Source organism: Marmota marmota, unplaced genomic scaffold (genome assembly GCF_001458135.2).
Source record: "Marmota marmota marmota unplaced genomic scaffold, marMar, whole genome shotgun sequence".
Taxonomy (NCBI): Eukaryota; Metazoa; Chordata; class Mammalia; order Rodentia; family Sciuridae; genus Marmota; species Marmota marmota.
In genome coordinates this window covers 2364909-2383973 of record NW_026000051.1, presented here as the reverse complement: position 1 = coordinate 2383973, position 19065 = coordinate 2364909, and the positions used below count along the sequence as shown (strand labels likewise).

Sequence of the window (19065 nt, the reverse complement as noted above, 5' to 3'; positions counted from 1 at the left end):
AAAAAAAAAAAAAAAAAAAAAAGACGATCCCTTGTGCTGGTTAGCAGTTGATTCCCATTCTCACGTTGGCAGCTCCAGGCAACCACTAATCTTCTTTGTAGCTCTCTATATAATTTGCCTTTTCTGGGTATTTCATAAAAATGGAATCACAGTAAGTGGTCTTTTCTTCTGGACTTCTTACTTAGATGTTTGAGGTTCATCCATGGTGTACCGTGTACCATAATTTGTTTCTGTTTATTGAATGTGATTCCTTTGTACAGGTAAATCACCTGTTGCTTAGCCACTTGCCAATTGATGGCATCTGGGTTGTTTCCACTTTTTGGCGGTTATGATTAATGCTGCTACAAACACTCATGCAAATCTTCAGGGGCTGTATATTTTCATTTCTCTTAGATGATACCCTGGAGTGGAGTAGAATTGTTGGGTCATATGATAGATTTATGCTTTTTGAGCAACGGCCAAACTGTTTCCTAAAGCTAGTAGTAGGACACACTGCTAGCCAGTTTAGCACTGTTTCTACATTTCTAGAGTTAAAACACCAGGTGCTTGGTATCACTGGTAAATATTAAGCTAGTCTATCAGTTTGCTTCTACCAGCGATTTATGAGGGTCCCCTTTCTCTACATTGTTGGAAGCATTTGTCATTGTCTTCCCATATTATTTTAGAGCAAGGCAAAGGGATCGTATTATTTCATCTGTAAATATTTCAGGTGTACCTATAAAAATAAAGGCTCTTTTAAAAACAGCTACAAAGCTATTATACAACAACAAGAAGAAATAATCCTTAATATCATCAATGTCAAATCAGGTTCAAATTTCCATTGGTGATAAATGGCTTAATTTTTTTTAAACCAGGATCTAAATAGCATTTATTGTGATAGGTTAATTTGTCTTTTAATACTTTTAAATAAAAGATTTCACTTTTTCTGGCCCCCAATACTAGATTTTGCTGATTGTTTTCTTGTAGTATGGTTTAGCACAGTGGTTGCTGGTGTGTGTGTGTGTGTGTGTGTGTGTGTGTGTGTGTGAGAGTGATGCTAGGGATTGAGCTCATGGCTCCCTGTATACTAGGAACGGGCATGTACCTGGTGGTATAGTTTAACACGTCCACCTCTCCTTTGTATTTTTGTAAGTTGGTAACTGGATCCAGAGGCTAGGATGTTCAAATTTGATGCTTTTGCACGCCTGCTTCCTCGGTTGTGTTGTGTTCTTCCACTGGGAGACAGAGTGTCTTTTTGCAATGTGGCTCTTCTGGATGCCCAGTGCTTACATCTCTTTGTTCATCATGTGAACCTTTTTTTGGTACTGGGGATTGAGTCCAGGGGTACTGTACCAATGAGCTATATTTCCAGCCCTTTTTATTTTTTATTTTGAGACAAGGTCTTAAAGTTGCTCAGCTGCCCTTGAACTTGTGATCCTCCTGCCTCAGTCTCCTGAGTTGCTGGGATTACAGGTATATGCCATTGTGCCTGGCTTGAATGAAGTTTTTATATTGTGTTTAAAAATACAAAATAACAGAGCCAGGCGTGGTGGCATATGCCCAATCCCAGTAGCTCAGGAGGCTAAGGCAGAAGGATTGTGAGTTCAAAACCAGCCTTAGCAACTTAGCGAAGCCCTAAGCAACTCAGCAAAACCCTGTTTCTAAATAAAATATATAAAATGGGCTGGGGATGTGGCTCAGTGGTTTAGCACCTCTGGGTTCAATTCTTAGTACCAAAAATTAACAATAACCATGCATGATGGCAGGCATATGTAGTCCCAGCTACTTGGGAGACTGAGGCAGGAGGACCACTTGAATCCAAGGGTTCATGGCTAGCCAGGGCAATATACTGATATCCTGCCTCAAAGGGAAAAAAGTATGAATTTGGGCTGGTGGTAGAGGGCTTGTCTGACCTGCATAGGCCTGTGATTGACGCCCAGCATTGCAAAAAGAAAAAATTCTTGTCCGTAGCTCTTTACTAGTATTTTTCAAATGAGTTGTGATCCATTAAATGATTATGAGATCATCTTATGATCACAACTCACTTACAAAAGGAAAAGGTGGTGCTGGAATATGTAGCTCGGTGGTAGAGCATATGCTTAGCTTGTGAAGGCCCTGGGTTCAACCCTCAGCACCCGTTAAAAAATAGTATAAAAATACAAAATATTTAATAATTTTATAACTAGTAAGTGTAGATTTTGAGAGCTACTGTACATGAGACAGTAGCTAGGGAGTATCTTGCTGCAGGTGCAATGGTTCAGCCTGTAATCTCCGCTATTTGGGAGAGTGAGGCGAGAAAATTTTGTATGTTTGAGGCCAGCCTGGGCAATTTGTCAAGACTCCATCTCAAAAAATTTTAAAAAGGGGACATGGAGTTATGACTCAGGTAGCACGCTGTGGGAGAGATTACATTGGTAGATGTTGGTGCCACCACCCAATAGACTGAAATGGAAGATGAGGCATTAATGTGACTTAAGGGTTGGGAGGGGAACAAGAGCATGATATATATTTATCTCTCCCCACCCACTATTCACATTCCTGGGGAAGGATTAAGTTGGAGGATATGATTATCTAAGGCATATTTTGCAGGATGTGAAGGTCCCTGTATAATCACCCATTAACAACTGATTATTCCTTTCCTTACAGGAGACCAACAGCATGAGGCTCTGTGGTCAGGCTTCAGCATTCTACCTTTTAATTAATTGCTGGGCAACAGATTTCCATTTTGTTTGAACTTGGATAATGCAAATTTATGGGTCCTTTTCATTTTTTCTACCTACCTTTATGCACCTATGTGTGGTAATCTATAGCACTTTGAAGATTATTTTAATACCAATACTTAGTCATACTTGAGTTAGACTCCTGACCACAGTATGTCTTCAAATGATCTTTTCTACAGATGTTACAGACTCTTAAGTACAAATCTCTATTAAGCATCTGTTCTTTGGCAGGTATATAAACATGGAACATACCTTTTTCAGTGACTGCTGTTGGGTGACATGTATGCCAGTTTGTTTCCTGAGAATATTAGTGTAATCAAATATTTGATTGCTGGGGATTCTTAACAGTTCTTCCATCTGTGTGTTGTGACCCATGCCCATTACCCAGGTACTCAGGAGGCTGAGGCAGGAGCCTCAGCCTCACAAATTCAAGGCCAGCCTGGGCAACTTAGTGAGACCCTATCTCAAAATAAGGAAAAAAAAGGACCAAGGGTGCAGCTCAGTGGTAGAACACTTGCCTGGCATGTGCAGGGCCCTGGGTTCCATCCCCAGCACCAGAGAGAAAAAGAAAAGAAAAACACGCACACGCAGGCCCTCAGCTGCGCTCTTCAGCCTCACCACCGTTCGCACTTGCTGTGTCTTTGTAGACTTTCCCGCACACCCTTAATGATCTTTATATACACATCCCTCACATGTAAGCCTTTCTTTTTGCCTTTTTGGCATAATCATGCTTTATAAAATAAGTAAGTAAATTATATGAGGAGCTCTTCAGTGATTCCTAAGCCAAAGCATGGCCCTACTGGCCTGTTGCAGTCCCTAACCTGCAGGCCAGGTTCCACTTCAGGGCGATACTTTCTGGTGCCACCTGAGTCCCATGCTGCTCTCAGTCTCCGCCCAGAGACACGTCTCAGTGAAGCTTCCTGGGACTGCCCTAGTTGAGTGGCAGTGTCCTAGGCCCCTTCACTGCTTTATTTCTCTGTAGCACTAGTCACTGACTTATGTGCCATGCCTCTTCCCTGCTCCTTCGTTACCTGCCTGTCCCTGGGGTTCAGGCTCAGCCACACAGGGATTTTTGTTCATTTTTTTACTGCCCCATTCTTAAAATCAGAGCTGTGCCTGTAGGTGCTCAGCAAATGCTTGTTGGATTAGTTACTGTATTTTTCATTTATTATCCTTTGTATGTTTAAGAAATGTTAGTACATGTGGGCCTACTTCCTTCTTTTTAACCCTCCATTGTAAGGGGGACTGATGATTGGGTTGTGGATGGAAGTTTATACCCCATGCTTATTGCTTGATTTAGCTGTTATAAATAGCTGCTGTGAATATCCTTTAACATGTATCTTTATCCATTAGCATTGGTATTTCTGGGTGGAATAAAACAGTCCTTAGATATGGGTGCTGTGACCCAGGCCTATAAACCCAGGTACTCAGGAGGCTGAGGCGGGAGCATAACAAGTTCAAGGCCAGCCTGAGGTGTTGGATTACTCTTTGGGGGGGGGGGGCAGCACCAGGGATTGAACGCAGAGCCTTGTGCATGCTAAGCAGGCACCTTACCACTTTGCTACATCCCCAGCCCTGAGTTTAATTCCCACTACTGAAAAAAGAAAGAATATACTTCACACTGTATATTGTGTGTATGTATTCTGAAATCCTAATAAATCATTTGTGGTGGCAGTAATAAAGTTGCATGCAAAAAAAAAAAAAAAACACACAGGAAGCTAGACACGGTGGCATACACCATGGCAAAGCACCCCTGGGCTCAATCCCCAATACAAAACAAAAAGCGGTGGTGGAGGGGGGGGAGGTTGTGGCTCAGTGGTAGAGTGCTTGTCTAGCATGCATGAGGCACTGGGTTCAATCCCTGGCACCACATAAAAATAAAAAAAATAAAAATAAAGGTATTGTGTCCATCTATAACTAAAAAAAATTTTTTTTTTTAAAGATAGAGTGAGAGAGGGAGGGAGAGAGAGAGAGAGAGAATTTTTAATATTTATTTTTTAGTTCTCGGCGGACACAACATCTTTGTTTGTATGTGGTGCTGAGGATCGAACCCGGGCCGCACGCATGCCAGGCGAGCGCGCTGCCGCTTGAGCCACATCCCCAGCCCCTAAAAAATTTTTGAAAAATTAAAAAAAATACAGAAAGAAGAGGAGAGGAAAAATTGCATGCATAATGAAGGCCTAAATCTGCACTATTTCTTTATTTGGTACTAGGGATGGAACCCGGCTGACACATGCTAGGCAAGCAACCTGCCTTTGAGCCACATCCCAGTACTATATTTTATGTTCTTTTTGCAATCTTGACTTCTCATGGATGAGCAGCTTTAATAACTTGATAAGCAGCTTGCTATAATTAAGAATAGTTTATGAGCCGAGTATGGTGGCATACGCCTGTGATCCCAGCGACTCAGGAGGCTGAAGCAGGAGGATCGTGAGTTCAAAGCCAGCTTCAACAAATTATCAAGGCCCTGAGCATCTCAGCAATGACCCTGTCTCTGAATAAAATATAAAAAGGGCTGGGCATGTGGCTCAGAGGGGGACTTAACAACAACAGATAGTTTATGATACTGTTATTTTTAAAGCCCTTATCACAGATACACACAGAAATATTGATAGATGAGGTGATAGGATATATGAGGTTTGCATCTCAGTAGTTAAGCATTTGGGGGTGGGGAAGAGTGTGAGGAACAGAATTGACTGTGAGTTGGTGTTTCAACTTCTGTATAATGAAAAAAGTTCAAAGCAAAACAAAAGACATACTGTTTATTTGGTTATAAAAAGTATGTGGTGGTTAAAATCACAAGTTTTGAGTTTAAATTGAACTAGAATACTGCTTTTGCCACCTAGTAGCCTTGTGATTTTAAGCAGGTTTTACTTCTCTGAGCCTCTGTTTCCTCATCTGTAAAATGAGCATAAGAAGCTGCCCTGCAGAGTTTAGGAGGAGTGTATGTGATGGGCAGGGCTTGTGAGCGCAGTCCCAGGTGCAGCGTGAGGTGCTGGCAGTCCTGATCTTGGGGAAGCACAGACTGCCTGGTGCCTCAGTGCTAATGGAAGTGACAGGTGGATGTTGAGATGTGACTCAGTAGTCCCATGGCACTTTGACAAGTCCTTGTTTGTGCTTTCTCTTGCTTTGGTTCATGCATTCAGGGAACTGACACTGCTGCCACTTGCAGGAGGGTATCTGATGTCTGTGTTTTGCTGTATTTCTGGCTTGACCCAGGACCTGGCACATGCTAGGCAAGTGCTGTGCCACCGAGCTCCACCCCAGCGCTCTAGGAGAGCATTTGGAAGGAGAGGTAGGAGTGCGGAGGATCCTGCCTCCCCTGATGCTGCCCGAGTGACCGCACACAGGTTCTAGAGTGCCCAGCTGCTGGCCTCCCTATAGGGAAAGGAAAGATTTCCCTGTTCCTAGTGGCTGTTGGAGATTCCTAGATGAATATTCCTAGGGACCGAGTATTTTTCACCTCTTGGTCCTCTGCCCTTGTGGTATTCTATAAGTCTTTGTTTATTTACATTGAATTGAATCAAATATAGTTGGTTGAAGGGATGTTTTCTGTTATTTCTGTGTTGCTGGGGATGACACCCAGGGCCTTGAGCATGCCAGGCAGGTACCCCACCTTGATCCACACCCTGCCTAAATGAGTGATGGAATGTGTACCCTTCCTGATCACTTCTGTCTCGAGGCTTCTTGGTGTTTGGGTTGTCTGGTAAGTTCACAGTTTACAAGGTCCTTTCCATTCCTACTTTATTGGATGTGATGGCATGATGACTTAACATGGAGGTGTTAGATTATACAAAGATCATGCAGATATTATTAGTAATGATAATACTTTCTGTAAAAATAGCATTTGAGGGCTGGGGTTGTGGCTCAGTGGTAGAGCGTGCCCCTAGGTGCTGGGTTCGATCCTCAGCACCACATAAAAATAAATAAATAAAATAAAGGTATTGTGTCCAACTACAACTAAAAAAATTTTTAAAAATAGATAAATAAAAATAGCATTTGATGTTTTTCCAATTATGATTCACATGAACATTGTTAGAGATTTTGAAAATATAGAAAAGTATAAAGAAAAATTATTACCCATGATTCCACTGGCCCCAACCATTTCATAGTTCAGTAGTGAATTTCTTTCACGTTTTTTATAAATAAATAAATGCTTATCTTTTTGTTTATAGTTTAGATTTTTTTTTTTTTTTGGTAGTGGGGATTAAACCCAGGGTGCTCTATATGGAGCTGTATTCCCACTCCTTTTATTTTATCATTTTGGGATGGAGTTTTACTAAGTTGCCCAGGCTGGCCTTGAATAGCCTCCTGAGTAGCTGTGACTACGTCTGGCTTCTGTTCTTTGCATTTAATGATACTGTCTCAATGTCTTTCCCATGTTGGGAGACAGTAGTTTGAAAATAACTTGCATATCATACCTGTGTTGAAATCTTCGCCTTACCTCTTCCATAATTTGCATTGTCTTGGGTGTCGTTTCTCCTCCAAGTGAGTGTTATCCAGATCACAGGGTACTGTTAGTCCTGTGGGTTGAGTGAGGGCCAGAATATAGGTCGAGCCCTTGGCCGTAATCCAGCTCTTGGAAAGTGCAGAAACTAGGAGTAGTGATGCCATGATGATTGTGTGAAATATGAATCAAAAAATATGTTTTTTAATGGCATTGTGTCCTCAAATGATAAAATAAGAATAAGAAACAAGAAGAAATGAATGTACTGTTTATGTGGACAAAAAATTGCTGTAACTGCTGAAATATTTTCTCAAAAACAACTAGAAAGCATGCATTCTGGAGACTCAAATGGGTGTAAAAGTCCTTACCAGGCTTCTGTTCTACTGCAGAGCATCTGTATGCTGGATAAGTTAGAAAGCATGGTTCTAGAATTTAAATTTGAGCATAGTGTACATGCTATAAATTACTCATTTTAAGTGGGCAGCACAGTGCATTTTCATGGTGTAAACACACCCTGCTCAGCCCGCAGGGAACAGTTACCAGGGACCTCCAGAAGCTTCTTAAACCTGCCTCCCCCAGTGGCTAGAAAGTTCTGTTCTCTGGGAGTGACCCTGTCACACCTCCCAAGCCTGCATTTGCAGTTGTCCTGTGGACGAGGCTTGTCCACCCGGTGTCATGCCTGCAGTCCATCCCTTGCTTCTCCTCGTCTCTGCAGCTCAGCTCCGCTGGGGATTCTGCCACAGAATCAGGCCCTGATGTACTCAGGCGGTCCACATATTAAGTTGAATTAATTTCTTTCCTGTGCTTGTAGGATGGTAGTAGACCTGTACTGTCCTTGGAAAAGTTGAGAAAATAGTCACTCCGATTATTTTTTGTAGGGCTTAATTCTCTCAAAATCCTGAGAAAGGCCATGAGATAGCTTTTCTGGTTTCTTCCATTTAGCAGTTCTGAATTGCTGACTTGTGTCATCTTGCCTGGCTTTTCTCATTCTTGGTGAGAGTACAGGTTTACTTCTAGCTACTCCATCCCACTGGGAAGTCAAAGTCCTGCAAACATACTTTAAATGCAAAGCTGAGCTCCTAAGAAAATAAGGGGAATTCAGGGGCCTTTGAAACCCAGCAGGTTAAGACAGGGAAGCTGGGGCTGCAGCACACATTGCAGAAACCTGGACCCCAGAGCCTTGAATTCTGAAACTGGCTGAGAGCAAATGGGCCGAAGCCTTAGACCTGAACAGGGAGGGGAACAGGACCTATGTCTCTCTGCTCCTTAACCCAGAAGCCAAGACTCTCAAAAGCAACGACTACTGGGCTCGGGAATTTAGCCTTCTCAGGGCAGTGAAGTGGGGGGGGTACTCTGGGGACGGTGGGGGGTGCAGTTGGTTTCTGCTGAAGAGCTAGCCTACGGCCTTTCTTCACAGGCCTCTGGTGTTTGAGTGGGACTGCCTGTGCCACCTAGGAGATGCCCAGTCTGGAAATGAGTAATGACTACTTATGCAGACAAGCTGAAGACGTACTGAGGGTGTTGCACCCTGGGCAAATGATCCTCAGTGATTTTACAAAACAGAAAGTGTCTTGGTGGAGCCCAGCTGTAGGAGTATTTTTAATACCGTTGTCTGCTGTCTTTGGGGTGTACTGGTTTGGTTGAGGCTGCAGTCATAACAGTGAGGCAGAGTCAGGCAGGGACAGACACCTACTGTGTGGCGCCATTTCAGCAGAGCTTAGGGTTTTCCCTGAACCCAGAGATTGCTGTGACCACTTGACTTGTACCTGGGATTCCTTTTGCAGAAGGCTTTGTTCCCCAAAAAATCATCAGATTCGGTATCATTTTTAGTTACAAATGCACTTTAAAAAAAAAAAAACTGATTTAGATTTGGTTAGAAAATTAACACGTAGCTGCCACTCTCCATCCTGCAGTGGGAGGAGAGAGGTGGCGGAGCTGTAGGTAAACGAGCATATTCTTGGAGTAGCCTTTGCCACTCCTGTCCTCCCTCTCCCTGGCACATTTTGAGTGCCCGCTGGATGCCAGGCTTTGTACTATTGAGGAACTGGAGCATGCCTAAAATGTGATTCTTCCTGCCTTGGGCTTCCTGTTCCCCCTGACCACAGAATCTGTCACAGAACCGAAACAAGTGCACTGGGGTGAACTGGAGCCGCTGTGTGCATCCCTCTGCAAAACTCCGCACCTCCTAAAGTTCTCAGGAGTCATCTTCAGCTTTTGAAGACAGATAACTTACCTCAGCATATGTGTGTCAGTGAGCATATGGTGGGAGCATGGCTGCCTAGCAGGAAACTAGGTGCCATAGGTTTTCAAGCAAATGAATAGATTAAATCATCGTTTCCCTGTTAGTAATTCCATCCCCACAAATCTCTTTAGGATGATGTGAGACATAAAGTTCACCTGAACACCTTTGGGTTCTTCAAGGATGGGTACATGGTGGTCAACGTCAGTAGCCTCTCCGTGCATGAGCCTGAAGGAGCCATGGACAAGGATGCAGCTGTGAGTACCCTGTTGGCCTGGGTGAGGGTTCCCCCGCCATCCCATGCTTATACACAGGACACCAGAACAGGGAGAGAATCAAGCTGATGAGTCCAATGTGCATGTTAGGCAACAGTTAGTTTGACTTTTCTGTTTTTGGTACTGAGAGTTGAGCCCAGGAGGGCTCTACCACTGAGTTACAATGCCTTAGCCTTTATTTTGAGAGTCTTGCTAAGTTGCTTAGGGATTTGATAAGTTGCTGAGCCTGGCTTTGAACTGACGATCCTCCTGCCTCAGCCTCTTGAGCTGCGGGATTAGAGGCCTGCACTATTGCATCTGGCAAGTTTACTTTCAATACTTAAGTTGTGGTTCTTGAATAAATGTAGCGATTGGTGATTTGAGTCATGCAGCCCTCGCCTTGTTACAAAGTGAATAGTAAGAAAATGCTGAGGAACCCAGGCCTAAAGTGCCTCCCTCTCTGTTCTGTTGAGTAAGAAAGGTGGGGCGTTGTAGATGTTTGCTTCTCTTCTTACCCCCACCCCCATCTCCCTTCAGATCGGATTCAGCTTGGACCGTACAAAGAATGATGGCTTTTCTTCCTACCTGGTGAGTACTAAGTGGCAACCTGATCACTGTCTCCTCTGGAGCCCGGGACAGTGAGGGGGAGCAGGCCCCCCAGCCATGTTTCCTACAGGGGTGGCTGGTCTGGCTCTTGGGCATTTCTGAAGTCCCCAGCAGGCTCACTGTTTGGATGCAGGCTGAGCTGCTTGTTGGCCTTATTTTTTAAAACTCTCTGTTCTTCCTCTTGGGAATGAACTGGATATACACAGTTGATTCTTCTTTCTCAGGATGAAGATGTAAACTATTGCATTTTAAGGAAACAGTCTGTCTCTGTCACCCTTCTAATCCTAGACCTCTCCAGAAGTGAGTAAGTAATTCTCATGTTCTTCATTCACCCCTGGATGCAGTCAGGCTGTTTGGGAGCACACTGCCATTTGCTGGGTGTCTGCCATGTGCCAAGTAGTGTACAAGAGGAGGGAGGCAGACACTCCCCCAGCAGTGTGTGGATTAGTAGGGGAGACAGAGGGCAGCAGGCAGAAGAGAGCAGGGTGGGGTGGAAGGGAAGAGAAAGGAGGGAAGAAGGGGAGGGGAGGCCTTTGGTGAGTAGCCTCCTACCTACCGGTGAGAAAAGGGAGTGCATTCCCGGTAGAAGGAGCCGGCTGTGTAATGGTGGCATGGCAGGAGATAGCGGGGTGCGTCTGTTAGCTGAGCTTGGTATTGATGGAGAGTAAGTTGGAGGAGAACCTGGAAAGAAACAGGACTGGGTCCAGGGCCTGGCTCTGCCACTCACTGGCTGAGTGACTCCGGGTTCAGTGTCCTGCCGATTTCATAGTAATGGTTTCTGCCCACCAAGATTGTTGGTGAGTGGCAAGATGTGGCAGGGGGGTAGAACACCTGCTCAGCACACGGGAACCCTGGGTTCCCCAGCACTGCAAAAAACCAAAACCAAACAAAGACCAAGAAAGATTGTTGGTGAGGATTTCTGGCCATTTAGTCTTTTTAAAACTTTTGCACTTGGGTGAAGCAGGGGACTTTGTGTTGTCAGGTTCAGCCCGTTTCTACCAGCCACTTCATACGTTTGCTGTGTATGATTTTGAGGGAGACTTCAGAGGAGTCAGGGTGAGGTAGTGTGTTCAGGATTTCTGTCACAGCAGATCACAGCAGCCCCCAGAGGGTGGACTTGCAGTGGACAGGGCTGCTGTGCCGTGAACCACCATGGACGCTGGGCAGCGAGCACTCCCTGTGGCAAGCTCTGTTTCTTTTTGTTTTCTAAGTATTTTTAGTTGTAGATGGACACAATACCTTTTTTTATTCTTATTTATTTTCATGTGGTTCTGGGAATGGAATCCAGTGCCTCACACATGCCAGATGAGAGCTCTACCACTGAGCCCCAGTCTCGGCCCGGGCTCTGTTTTCATTTAAGAAAATCGAATCTGGCTATCTCTTGTGCTAACTAGGGTGAGTTTGGCAGCCAGCAGCAAGACTTGACTTAGCCTGGCTTAGATAGTGAGGATAGTGATCGTCTTGCCTGCCTGGAAGTCCAGAGGAGCGGCTGGTGGGAGCAGGCCACCGTGGCTTGCTGATGGCAGTGATGCTCCTACTTTCCATCTCTGCTCCGCCCTCCTCAGCATCCGCTTTTTCCTCACCAGATGGCTCTGCTTCCTTATTCCTGTCCAGCCAAGGGGAAAAGAGACAGAATGCTTCTCCCCCAGCCAGCTCTAGGGCGCTTACATGTGCCAGTTTAGGTCATGTGTTCACTCAGGCATGGAAATTGTCACCAGCCCCTCTGGGGGAGCCTTGGACTAAACAAAATTGGGTCTCTTAAGAAGAGACAAGGTAAGCCAGGCCTGATGGCACATGTGCTTAATCCCTGTGACTTGGGAGGCTGAGGCAGAAGGATCCCAAGTCCAAGGTCAGCCTGGGCAACTTAGTAAGACCCTGTGTCAAAATTAAATTTAGAAAGGGCTGGGGATGTAGCTCAGTGTAGAGTGCCTGTGGGTTCAATCCCCAGGACAGCAAAAAAAAAAAAAAGGGTTCGAAAAGGATATTAGACAGGCAATTAATAGTACATTTAGCCCTCTGAGGCTTCCCTTGGGTATCAATTTGCTGAGCATAGTAATGATACTTAGCGGGAGATAGCTATTGCAGAATCATGTGGCTGCTAAGAATTCTGGCTTTAGAAAGGGACCACTGGGTTCCTCACCTGGCTGCTTCCTGGCTTTGTGCTCTTGGGCAGGTTCTTGAACCTTTCTGAGCCTCGGTTCCAGCCTCTGTAAACTGTGGGTAGTAGGACCTTCATGGTAGGACGTTGCCGGGAGTCGCATGTCTGTGCGGGTGTGTGCCTGTCAGGGGGACTGTTGTGTGGCACTGAATAAATGGCTGGGAACACTTGTTTGAACTTTCCCCCTCTGTCTTGTTTGGATATAGAGTAAAAATCAAGTCTCCACCAGAAGCTGGTACCCAGTTACCAAAGATCATCTTCAGCAAGGATGAGAAAGTCCCTGGCCAGAGTCAGGAGCCTGGTGTCGCTGCCGTCCCAGGTGGCAACCGCACTCAGCAGGCACTAGGTGAGCTGTGCAGAGGGCCCGCTGGGGGAGCGGGGTTTCTGAGTGAAAGCAAGCATGAGGCACAACAGCTAGGACAACAGCCTTTTTTTTTTTTTTATTTTTTAGTTATAGTTGGACACAATATCTTTATTTAATTAATTAATTTATTTGTAGGTGGTGCTGAGGATTGAACCCAGGGCCTCGCACGCCCTAGGCAGGGGCTCTACCACTGAACCAAAGCCCAGCCCTAGGACAACAGTCTTAGAACGGTTTTATTTTGGAGGTTATACAAAAACATGACCACCAAGAAAAATGTGAAAAATACAGAGAAAATGGGAAAAGCCATTGTCTCTTCTTACTCCCAGGGTTAGACTCTTAGTACCTTCTGTTTCCTTAATAAGCTTGCTTCCTAACTCTAGAGCCTCTGTCTTAAAGTTCATAGTCATGTTCATAATTTTCCACGCGTGCCTCTTTGCTTAACTTTAATATATTCCATTAGTCAGGTTCTGTTATTTGCCCACCCCTTCCCCAAGAAGAGACACTTCCACTTCATGCACACTGTTGCCAGTATTGCTGCACTGGAGGGCTACTTCTTTTGTTTGTACTGGGAATTGAACCCAGGGCTGCTCTACCATGGAGCTACATCCTCAGCCCTTTTTATTTTTTTATTTTGAGACAGAAGCTCACTAAATACTGAGATGATTAAGGCAGGAGGATTACAAGTTGAAGGCCAGCCTTAGCAACTTAGGGAAATGCTGTCTCAAAATAAAAACAAAAGGGCTGGGGATGTGGCTTAGTGGTAAAGTGCCCCAGGGTTCAATCTTTGATACCAAAAAAAAAAGACACACAAGTATCACATTTGTATCCGTGCACTATCTCCTTCTGATATAGGTTCCTCGTGCTCTCAGAACTGTTCTCTGGGCAGAAAATGCCCTGTTGTTCTTGTTATTCTGAAACTCTCCCTTACCCTGAGCTGTCTTCCCCAGGAAGAGGATCTTAGGTGGAAAAGCAGCACAGACACCACTGTGTTCTGTGAGGAAGCTGCTGGCAACTGTGACACTCCTTGCTATGAGGGGAAAATTAAAATATGTGCAGTATAGGCTGGGGGTGAGGCTCAGCGGCAGAGAGCCCACCCCACAGCACAGGATCCTGGAATTGTGTCCCTAGCACTGCCAAAAAAGCATACATCACACTAATAATTATTTGTGATTAATTTTTCCATGTGTGTAAGTAGATATAATATATGATTTTTGAAAACAATTATTATTTTCAAACATAATTATGTAGAAAATAAGGAAAATTATTCCTGTTTTATTGCTGGGCAATAGCATGCACTAGCTTATTCAGAAAAGAGTTCCCTACAGCTTTGTGTGGTGGCACACACTTGTAGTCCAAGCTACTCCGGAGGATGAGGCAGGAGGATTGCAAGTTTGAGGCCAGCCTTGGCAATTTAGCAAGATCCTGTCTCAAAAGAAAATAAAGAGGGCTAGAGTTGTGGCTCAATGGTAGCGCGCCCACCTTGCACGTGTGAGGCCCTGGATTCTATCCTCAGCACCACATATAAATAAATAAATCAAATAAAGGTATGTGTCCATCTACAACTAAAAAATATTAAAAAGAAGGAGGAGGAGGAGGAGGGAGGAGGAGGAAGAAGAAGAAGATTTAGAAGAGAAAGAGGGCGGGGGATATAGTTCAATGATAAAATGCGCCCCCCCTCAGTGCAGTTCCTAGTACCAAAGACACAACAAAGACGCGAATTCTCCTGTTATCATTTATTTGATAACAATTGTAGCACACCTTAATTTTTTGCTTCTGCTGCTCAAAAAAAAATTGTCTTTTGTGACTTGAGAAGATGGCAGTCTGCAGGGTTTCTTTGCCTTACCTGTGAGCTTAATTCAGAGGAATGTTGTTTTTGTTGGTGTCCCCCCCCCCCCGTATCTGGGATTGAACCCAGAGGTACTGAATTCCTGAGCCACTCAACCACTGAGACACATCCCCAGCCCTTTTTTGTTATTTTATTTATTTATTTAATTATTTATTTTGTAGTTGTAGATGGACAGAATGCCTTAATTTGTTTATTTTTACATGGTGCTAAGGATCACACCCAGTGCCTCACACATGCTAGGCCAGCGCTCTGCCACTGAGCCACGGCCTCAGCCCCCACTTTGTTATTTTGAGACTGGGTCTCACTGAGTTGCATAGGGCCTGGCCAGGTTGCTGAAGCTGGCTCTGAACTTGCAATCCTCCTGCCTCAGCTTCCCTAGCCACTGGGATTAAGTGTGTGTCACCACACCCAGCCAGGAATGTTTCTAGTTTTTGATATTAGAGAATCTGGAGCCTCATAAAATTATACTATCTTTTTATATGTATGTATATATGTGTGTATGTGTATGTGTGTTTATATGAGAGCTGGATCATGCAGTAATATTTTTAAAATGTTTGTGTTTCTAGATGGTGGAAAGTCTAAAAGAAGTACAGTGGATTCAAAGGTAAGAACTAATCACCTACTTGTGCTTAGCTTTTTTGTTTTTAAATTAGTGCCTTATATTTGTACATCATGGTGGAATTTGTTGTTATGTATTCATATCTGCACACGATATAATTTGGCCAATATCACTCCCCAGTATTTTCTCTCTTCTTCCCCACTTCCCCATCGGGTTCCTTTCCTGTACTCTACTGATTTTTTTTTTGTTTTAAGTTATAGGTGGACACAATATTTTATTTTAATGTGGTGCTGAGGAGTGAACCCAGTGCCTCACGCATGCTAGGCAAGTGCTGTACCTCTGAGCCCCAGCCCAGCCCTGATCTTTTGTTTTTAAGTTCCCCCGGCCTACCTTTCTTTAACTTTTCCTTCTGTAGTTTTCACATACAAGAGAAAATATGCTATCCTTGACTTTCTGATTTGGCTTATTTGGCTTAACATAATATTCTCAGGTTCCATTCATTTACATGCACAATTGCCGCATTCCTGGTGACAGAAACACTCAGGGTCACTCCAGGGGAACTGGGCTGCGTGAAATAACCCCACACAAGAGACAAGAAATACCTTTTTCTTTGGGGGTCCTGTGACGGCTCCTCTGACCTTAAGGGTCTACAGAAAGAGATCGAGGAGCACGTGCTGACCCTTTTATTGATTAGAAGCCATTCAAATGAGGCAAGGGGTCAGGTGTCAGGGGGCTGAGTCTTATCTTCATGATGTCTGCTGTTAGCAGGCTGGTTGACATCTAGGAAGGCCACACCCAAAGGCAGATCAAGAGAAGGGGACATGCAAAGGGCGTTTCCATGGAACATTCTATCCCAAACAGGGCAAAGGGGTAATATCACAAAGGAAGGGGTGAGCGTAGCTCACCCCTGGGGCTGCAGGAAGGCGCGCCTACGCTTGAAGACACATTCTGCTACTTTGAGGATTAGGGCAGCTGTCTAGGGCCTCTGCGAAAGTGACCAGATCACTACGAAAGTGACCGACAGAGCTCTACCGATCCCAGGAAGGAAAATGCTGGTCACTCAGTGCGACGCCCCCCCCCCCACAATGACACTATGTCATTTTTCTTTATGGCTAAATAAAACTCCATTGTATGTATATACCACATTTTCTTTATCCATTCTTCTGTTGATGGACACCTAAGCTACTTCCATACTTTGGCTGTTGTGAATTGTGCTGCTATAAACATGGTGTGCATGTGTTGCTACACTGTGATGTGTGCTCAGCTTTCTGAGTGTGTGTGTGTAATGTGTATGTGTTTATGCATATGAATTTGTGCATACACACAAATGTGTGTGCACGCATCTAAACTATGAGGAGTTGTCTTCTCTTTGGGGATGTGGGGTTGACATACTGCAATAGTTTCAAAGTGAAATTGAGTGCTGGGTTGCACAGCACTTAGTGCTAGAGGGTCTAGGTTGGGGAACAGAGCCAGCTGGAGAGCCCGCTGGGAGGAGGAATCTCCAGGACTGAGCTTGGAGTTTGTTTAGGGAAGAGGGAGAGGGGTGAAGAGAAGGGGCACTGACAAAGACCGGGCAATGGGAATGTGCCTGACAAGAGCTCGGCGCTGGCCTACTTAAAGTGAAGGGCCAGGTAGCATGCGGTCAGACAGCAGCCCAGATAGCAGCCGTATTCACAGACAACAGGAGGTTTTGAGATTTTTATCAGGAAATATTGTGAAGAAAGTATTAAAGATCCTCATTCTGAAGGTAATGTGCAGGGTGTGTTGGAGAGGGAGAGAGTAACATCAGAGGGACCAGCAGGTGGCTGTTGTGGTGACACCAGGCCTCCAGGCTTGGGGTGTGAAGCAGGAAGTCTGTCTAGGAGGCCAGTTAGTGGAAGGGGAGGGGAAAGGTTTTTTTGTTTTTGTTTTAGAGGGTTTTTTGAGAGAAATGGATGGTAGAAATAGCAGAAGTGGAAAAATAGAGAAAGTTTTGGTTTAAATATCTTGATATTTCAATGACAGGACATTGAAGTAGCAGTGTTTTGATTGGTTTTGACAGCTTTGTTGAGTTATATTGACCCACAGTAAATTGGACATACTTAAAGTGGCAATTTGATAAGTTTGACTTGACAATCAAAATGGAACGTATCCGTCACCTCAGAAGTTTCTCCTGCCCCTTTGAAATCCTCCTGTCCCTAAGCAACCACTGATCTGTCACATTGTAAATTAGATTTCTAGTACTTTGTATAAGTTATGATGCAGCATGTGCTTGTTTTTCCGCTTTTCCTGGGCATAGCACTTTGAGCTTGTCCATGTCACTGCCTCTGTCTTCAGTTGGGTCCCTGCTTGCTTATACCAGTTTCTTGTGCACATGCAGGGTTGAGGCCTGGATGGAGTCTGCCTGACGGTCAGGCTGTGCCTGGGCCTGCGCCCTTGGTCTTGCTGAAGCTTTCTGATGTGTTATATTGTGTGGCACTGGGGATGGAACCCGGAGCCTTTGCTTGCTCCTGCTGAGGCTTTGGGAGGAGCACCCCAGCAGGGAGTGCACAGCAGAAGAGAGCTGGGGAAAGGAGGCCCCTGCAAAAGGGGATCACACACAGCTCCAAAGGATAGCGGAGCTTTCTCTGTAGAGAGCTCCTGAGGGTCAACAATTTTAAGGCTTAAGAAGGATTTTTAAAATCAGTTTTAATTTTAATTAGCATACTTATTCTGCCAGTATCATTCTAAACAGATTGTTTTTCTTTCTAGGCAACAGGAGAGAAATCCTTTTCTATTCATAACAATGCTGGGGCAGTTTCATTTCAGGTACGTCTTCCTTTAGGAATGTTTCCCCAAACTTATCTCTACCATGTAAAAGAGTGAATTTTTCAAAGCGTTTTGAATTTAGTAATAATAATTTAGGCTGTGTGGTAGTTACTTTACAGTAGCTTTCTGTGTGACGAAGCTGCAAGATGGGAAGCTGGGTGGTACACGTACACCTGTATTCAGGAGGTGGAGTAAGGAAGATTGCAAATTCGAGAACAGCCTCAGCAACTTAGCAAGACCCTGTCTCAAAATTTTAAACAATGGCTGAGGGTGTACCTCAGTGGTAGAGCACCCCTGGGTCAAATCCCCAGTACTAGAAAGAAAGAAAAAAAAAAAAAACCTGCAAGATGGATAATGTCACCACCTGCTTACCAAATCTTAAGTTTCTGAGAATGAATAACTTTGTAAATGTCCAGTGTTAGCAATAAGGCTTAGATTCCACCCCAATTCTGCCTGGCTATCCTATGACCCCTCTGCCTCTCCAGCCCCAGGTGCCTCCCTCCAGAGCATGTTAGTGCATAGAATTCTGCACCTGAGAGGACCATTGGTGACAATGGAGGGTGGTGATGTTGTTCTAGGAGAGGCCAGAGGCCTTGGGTGGCCCCTTGACTGGCACAGTGTTAAATGCATGTGAATGCTTTCATGGCAGTGGCATGGCATTCATACAAGGATAGGTGACATTGGACAACTCACTTTCTGAACCTCACTACCTCATTGTCTAAAAATGAAAAATGAAACTGGGCACAGAGATGTATGCCTGTAATCCCAGTGACTCGGGAGGCTGAAGCAGGATTGCAAACCAAGACCAGCCTTGGCAACTTAGTGAGGTCCTAAGCAACTGAAGGAGACCCTGTCTCAGAATAAAAAAGACTTGTTAAGTGTCCCTGGATTCAATCCTCAGTACCAAAATAGAAAAATAAAAAATGGGGCTGGTATTGTGGCTCAGTGGTAGGGCGCTGCCTAGCATGCATGAGGCACTGGGTTCGTTCCTCAGCACTACATTAAAAAAAACTAAATAAAATAAAGGTGTTGTGTCCATTTACAACAAAAAATATTAAAAAAAAAAGATGAGATCTGTCTCATAGGGTTTTTAGGAGTATAATTTT

At 44.5% G+C, this 19065-nt stretch overlaps 1 protein-coding gene across 2 annotated transcripts in view; it reads left to right on the top strand.

The window, feature by feature from the left end:
* The first annotated feature begins 9484 nt into the window (after positions 1 to 9484).
* The window catches only part of Gpr107 (G protein-coupled receptor 107), a 57088-nt gene continuing 47507 nt past the window's right edge, over positions 9485 to 19065 (top strand). For both annotated transcript variants that reach the window (XM_015497438.2, XM_048812886.1), the window contains exons 1-6: positions 9485 to 9642; positions 10177 to 10227; positions 10470 to 10549; positions 12610 to 12749; positions 15180 to 15217; positions 17903 to 17959. In XM_015497438.2, the coding sequence (XP_015352924.1) occupies positions 9577 to 9642; positions 10177 to 10227; positions 10470 to 10549; positions 12610 to 12749; positions 15180 to 15217; positions 17903 to 17959 (432 nt within the window). In that variant the 5' untranslated portion in view covers positions 9485 to 9576. The remainder of the gene's footprint in view (positions 9643 to 10176; positions 10228 to 10469; positions 10550 to 12609; positions 12750 to 15179; positions 15218 to 17902; positions 17960 to 19065) is intronic.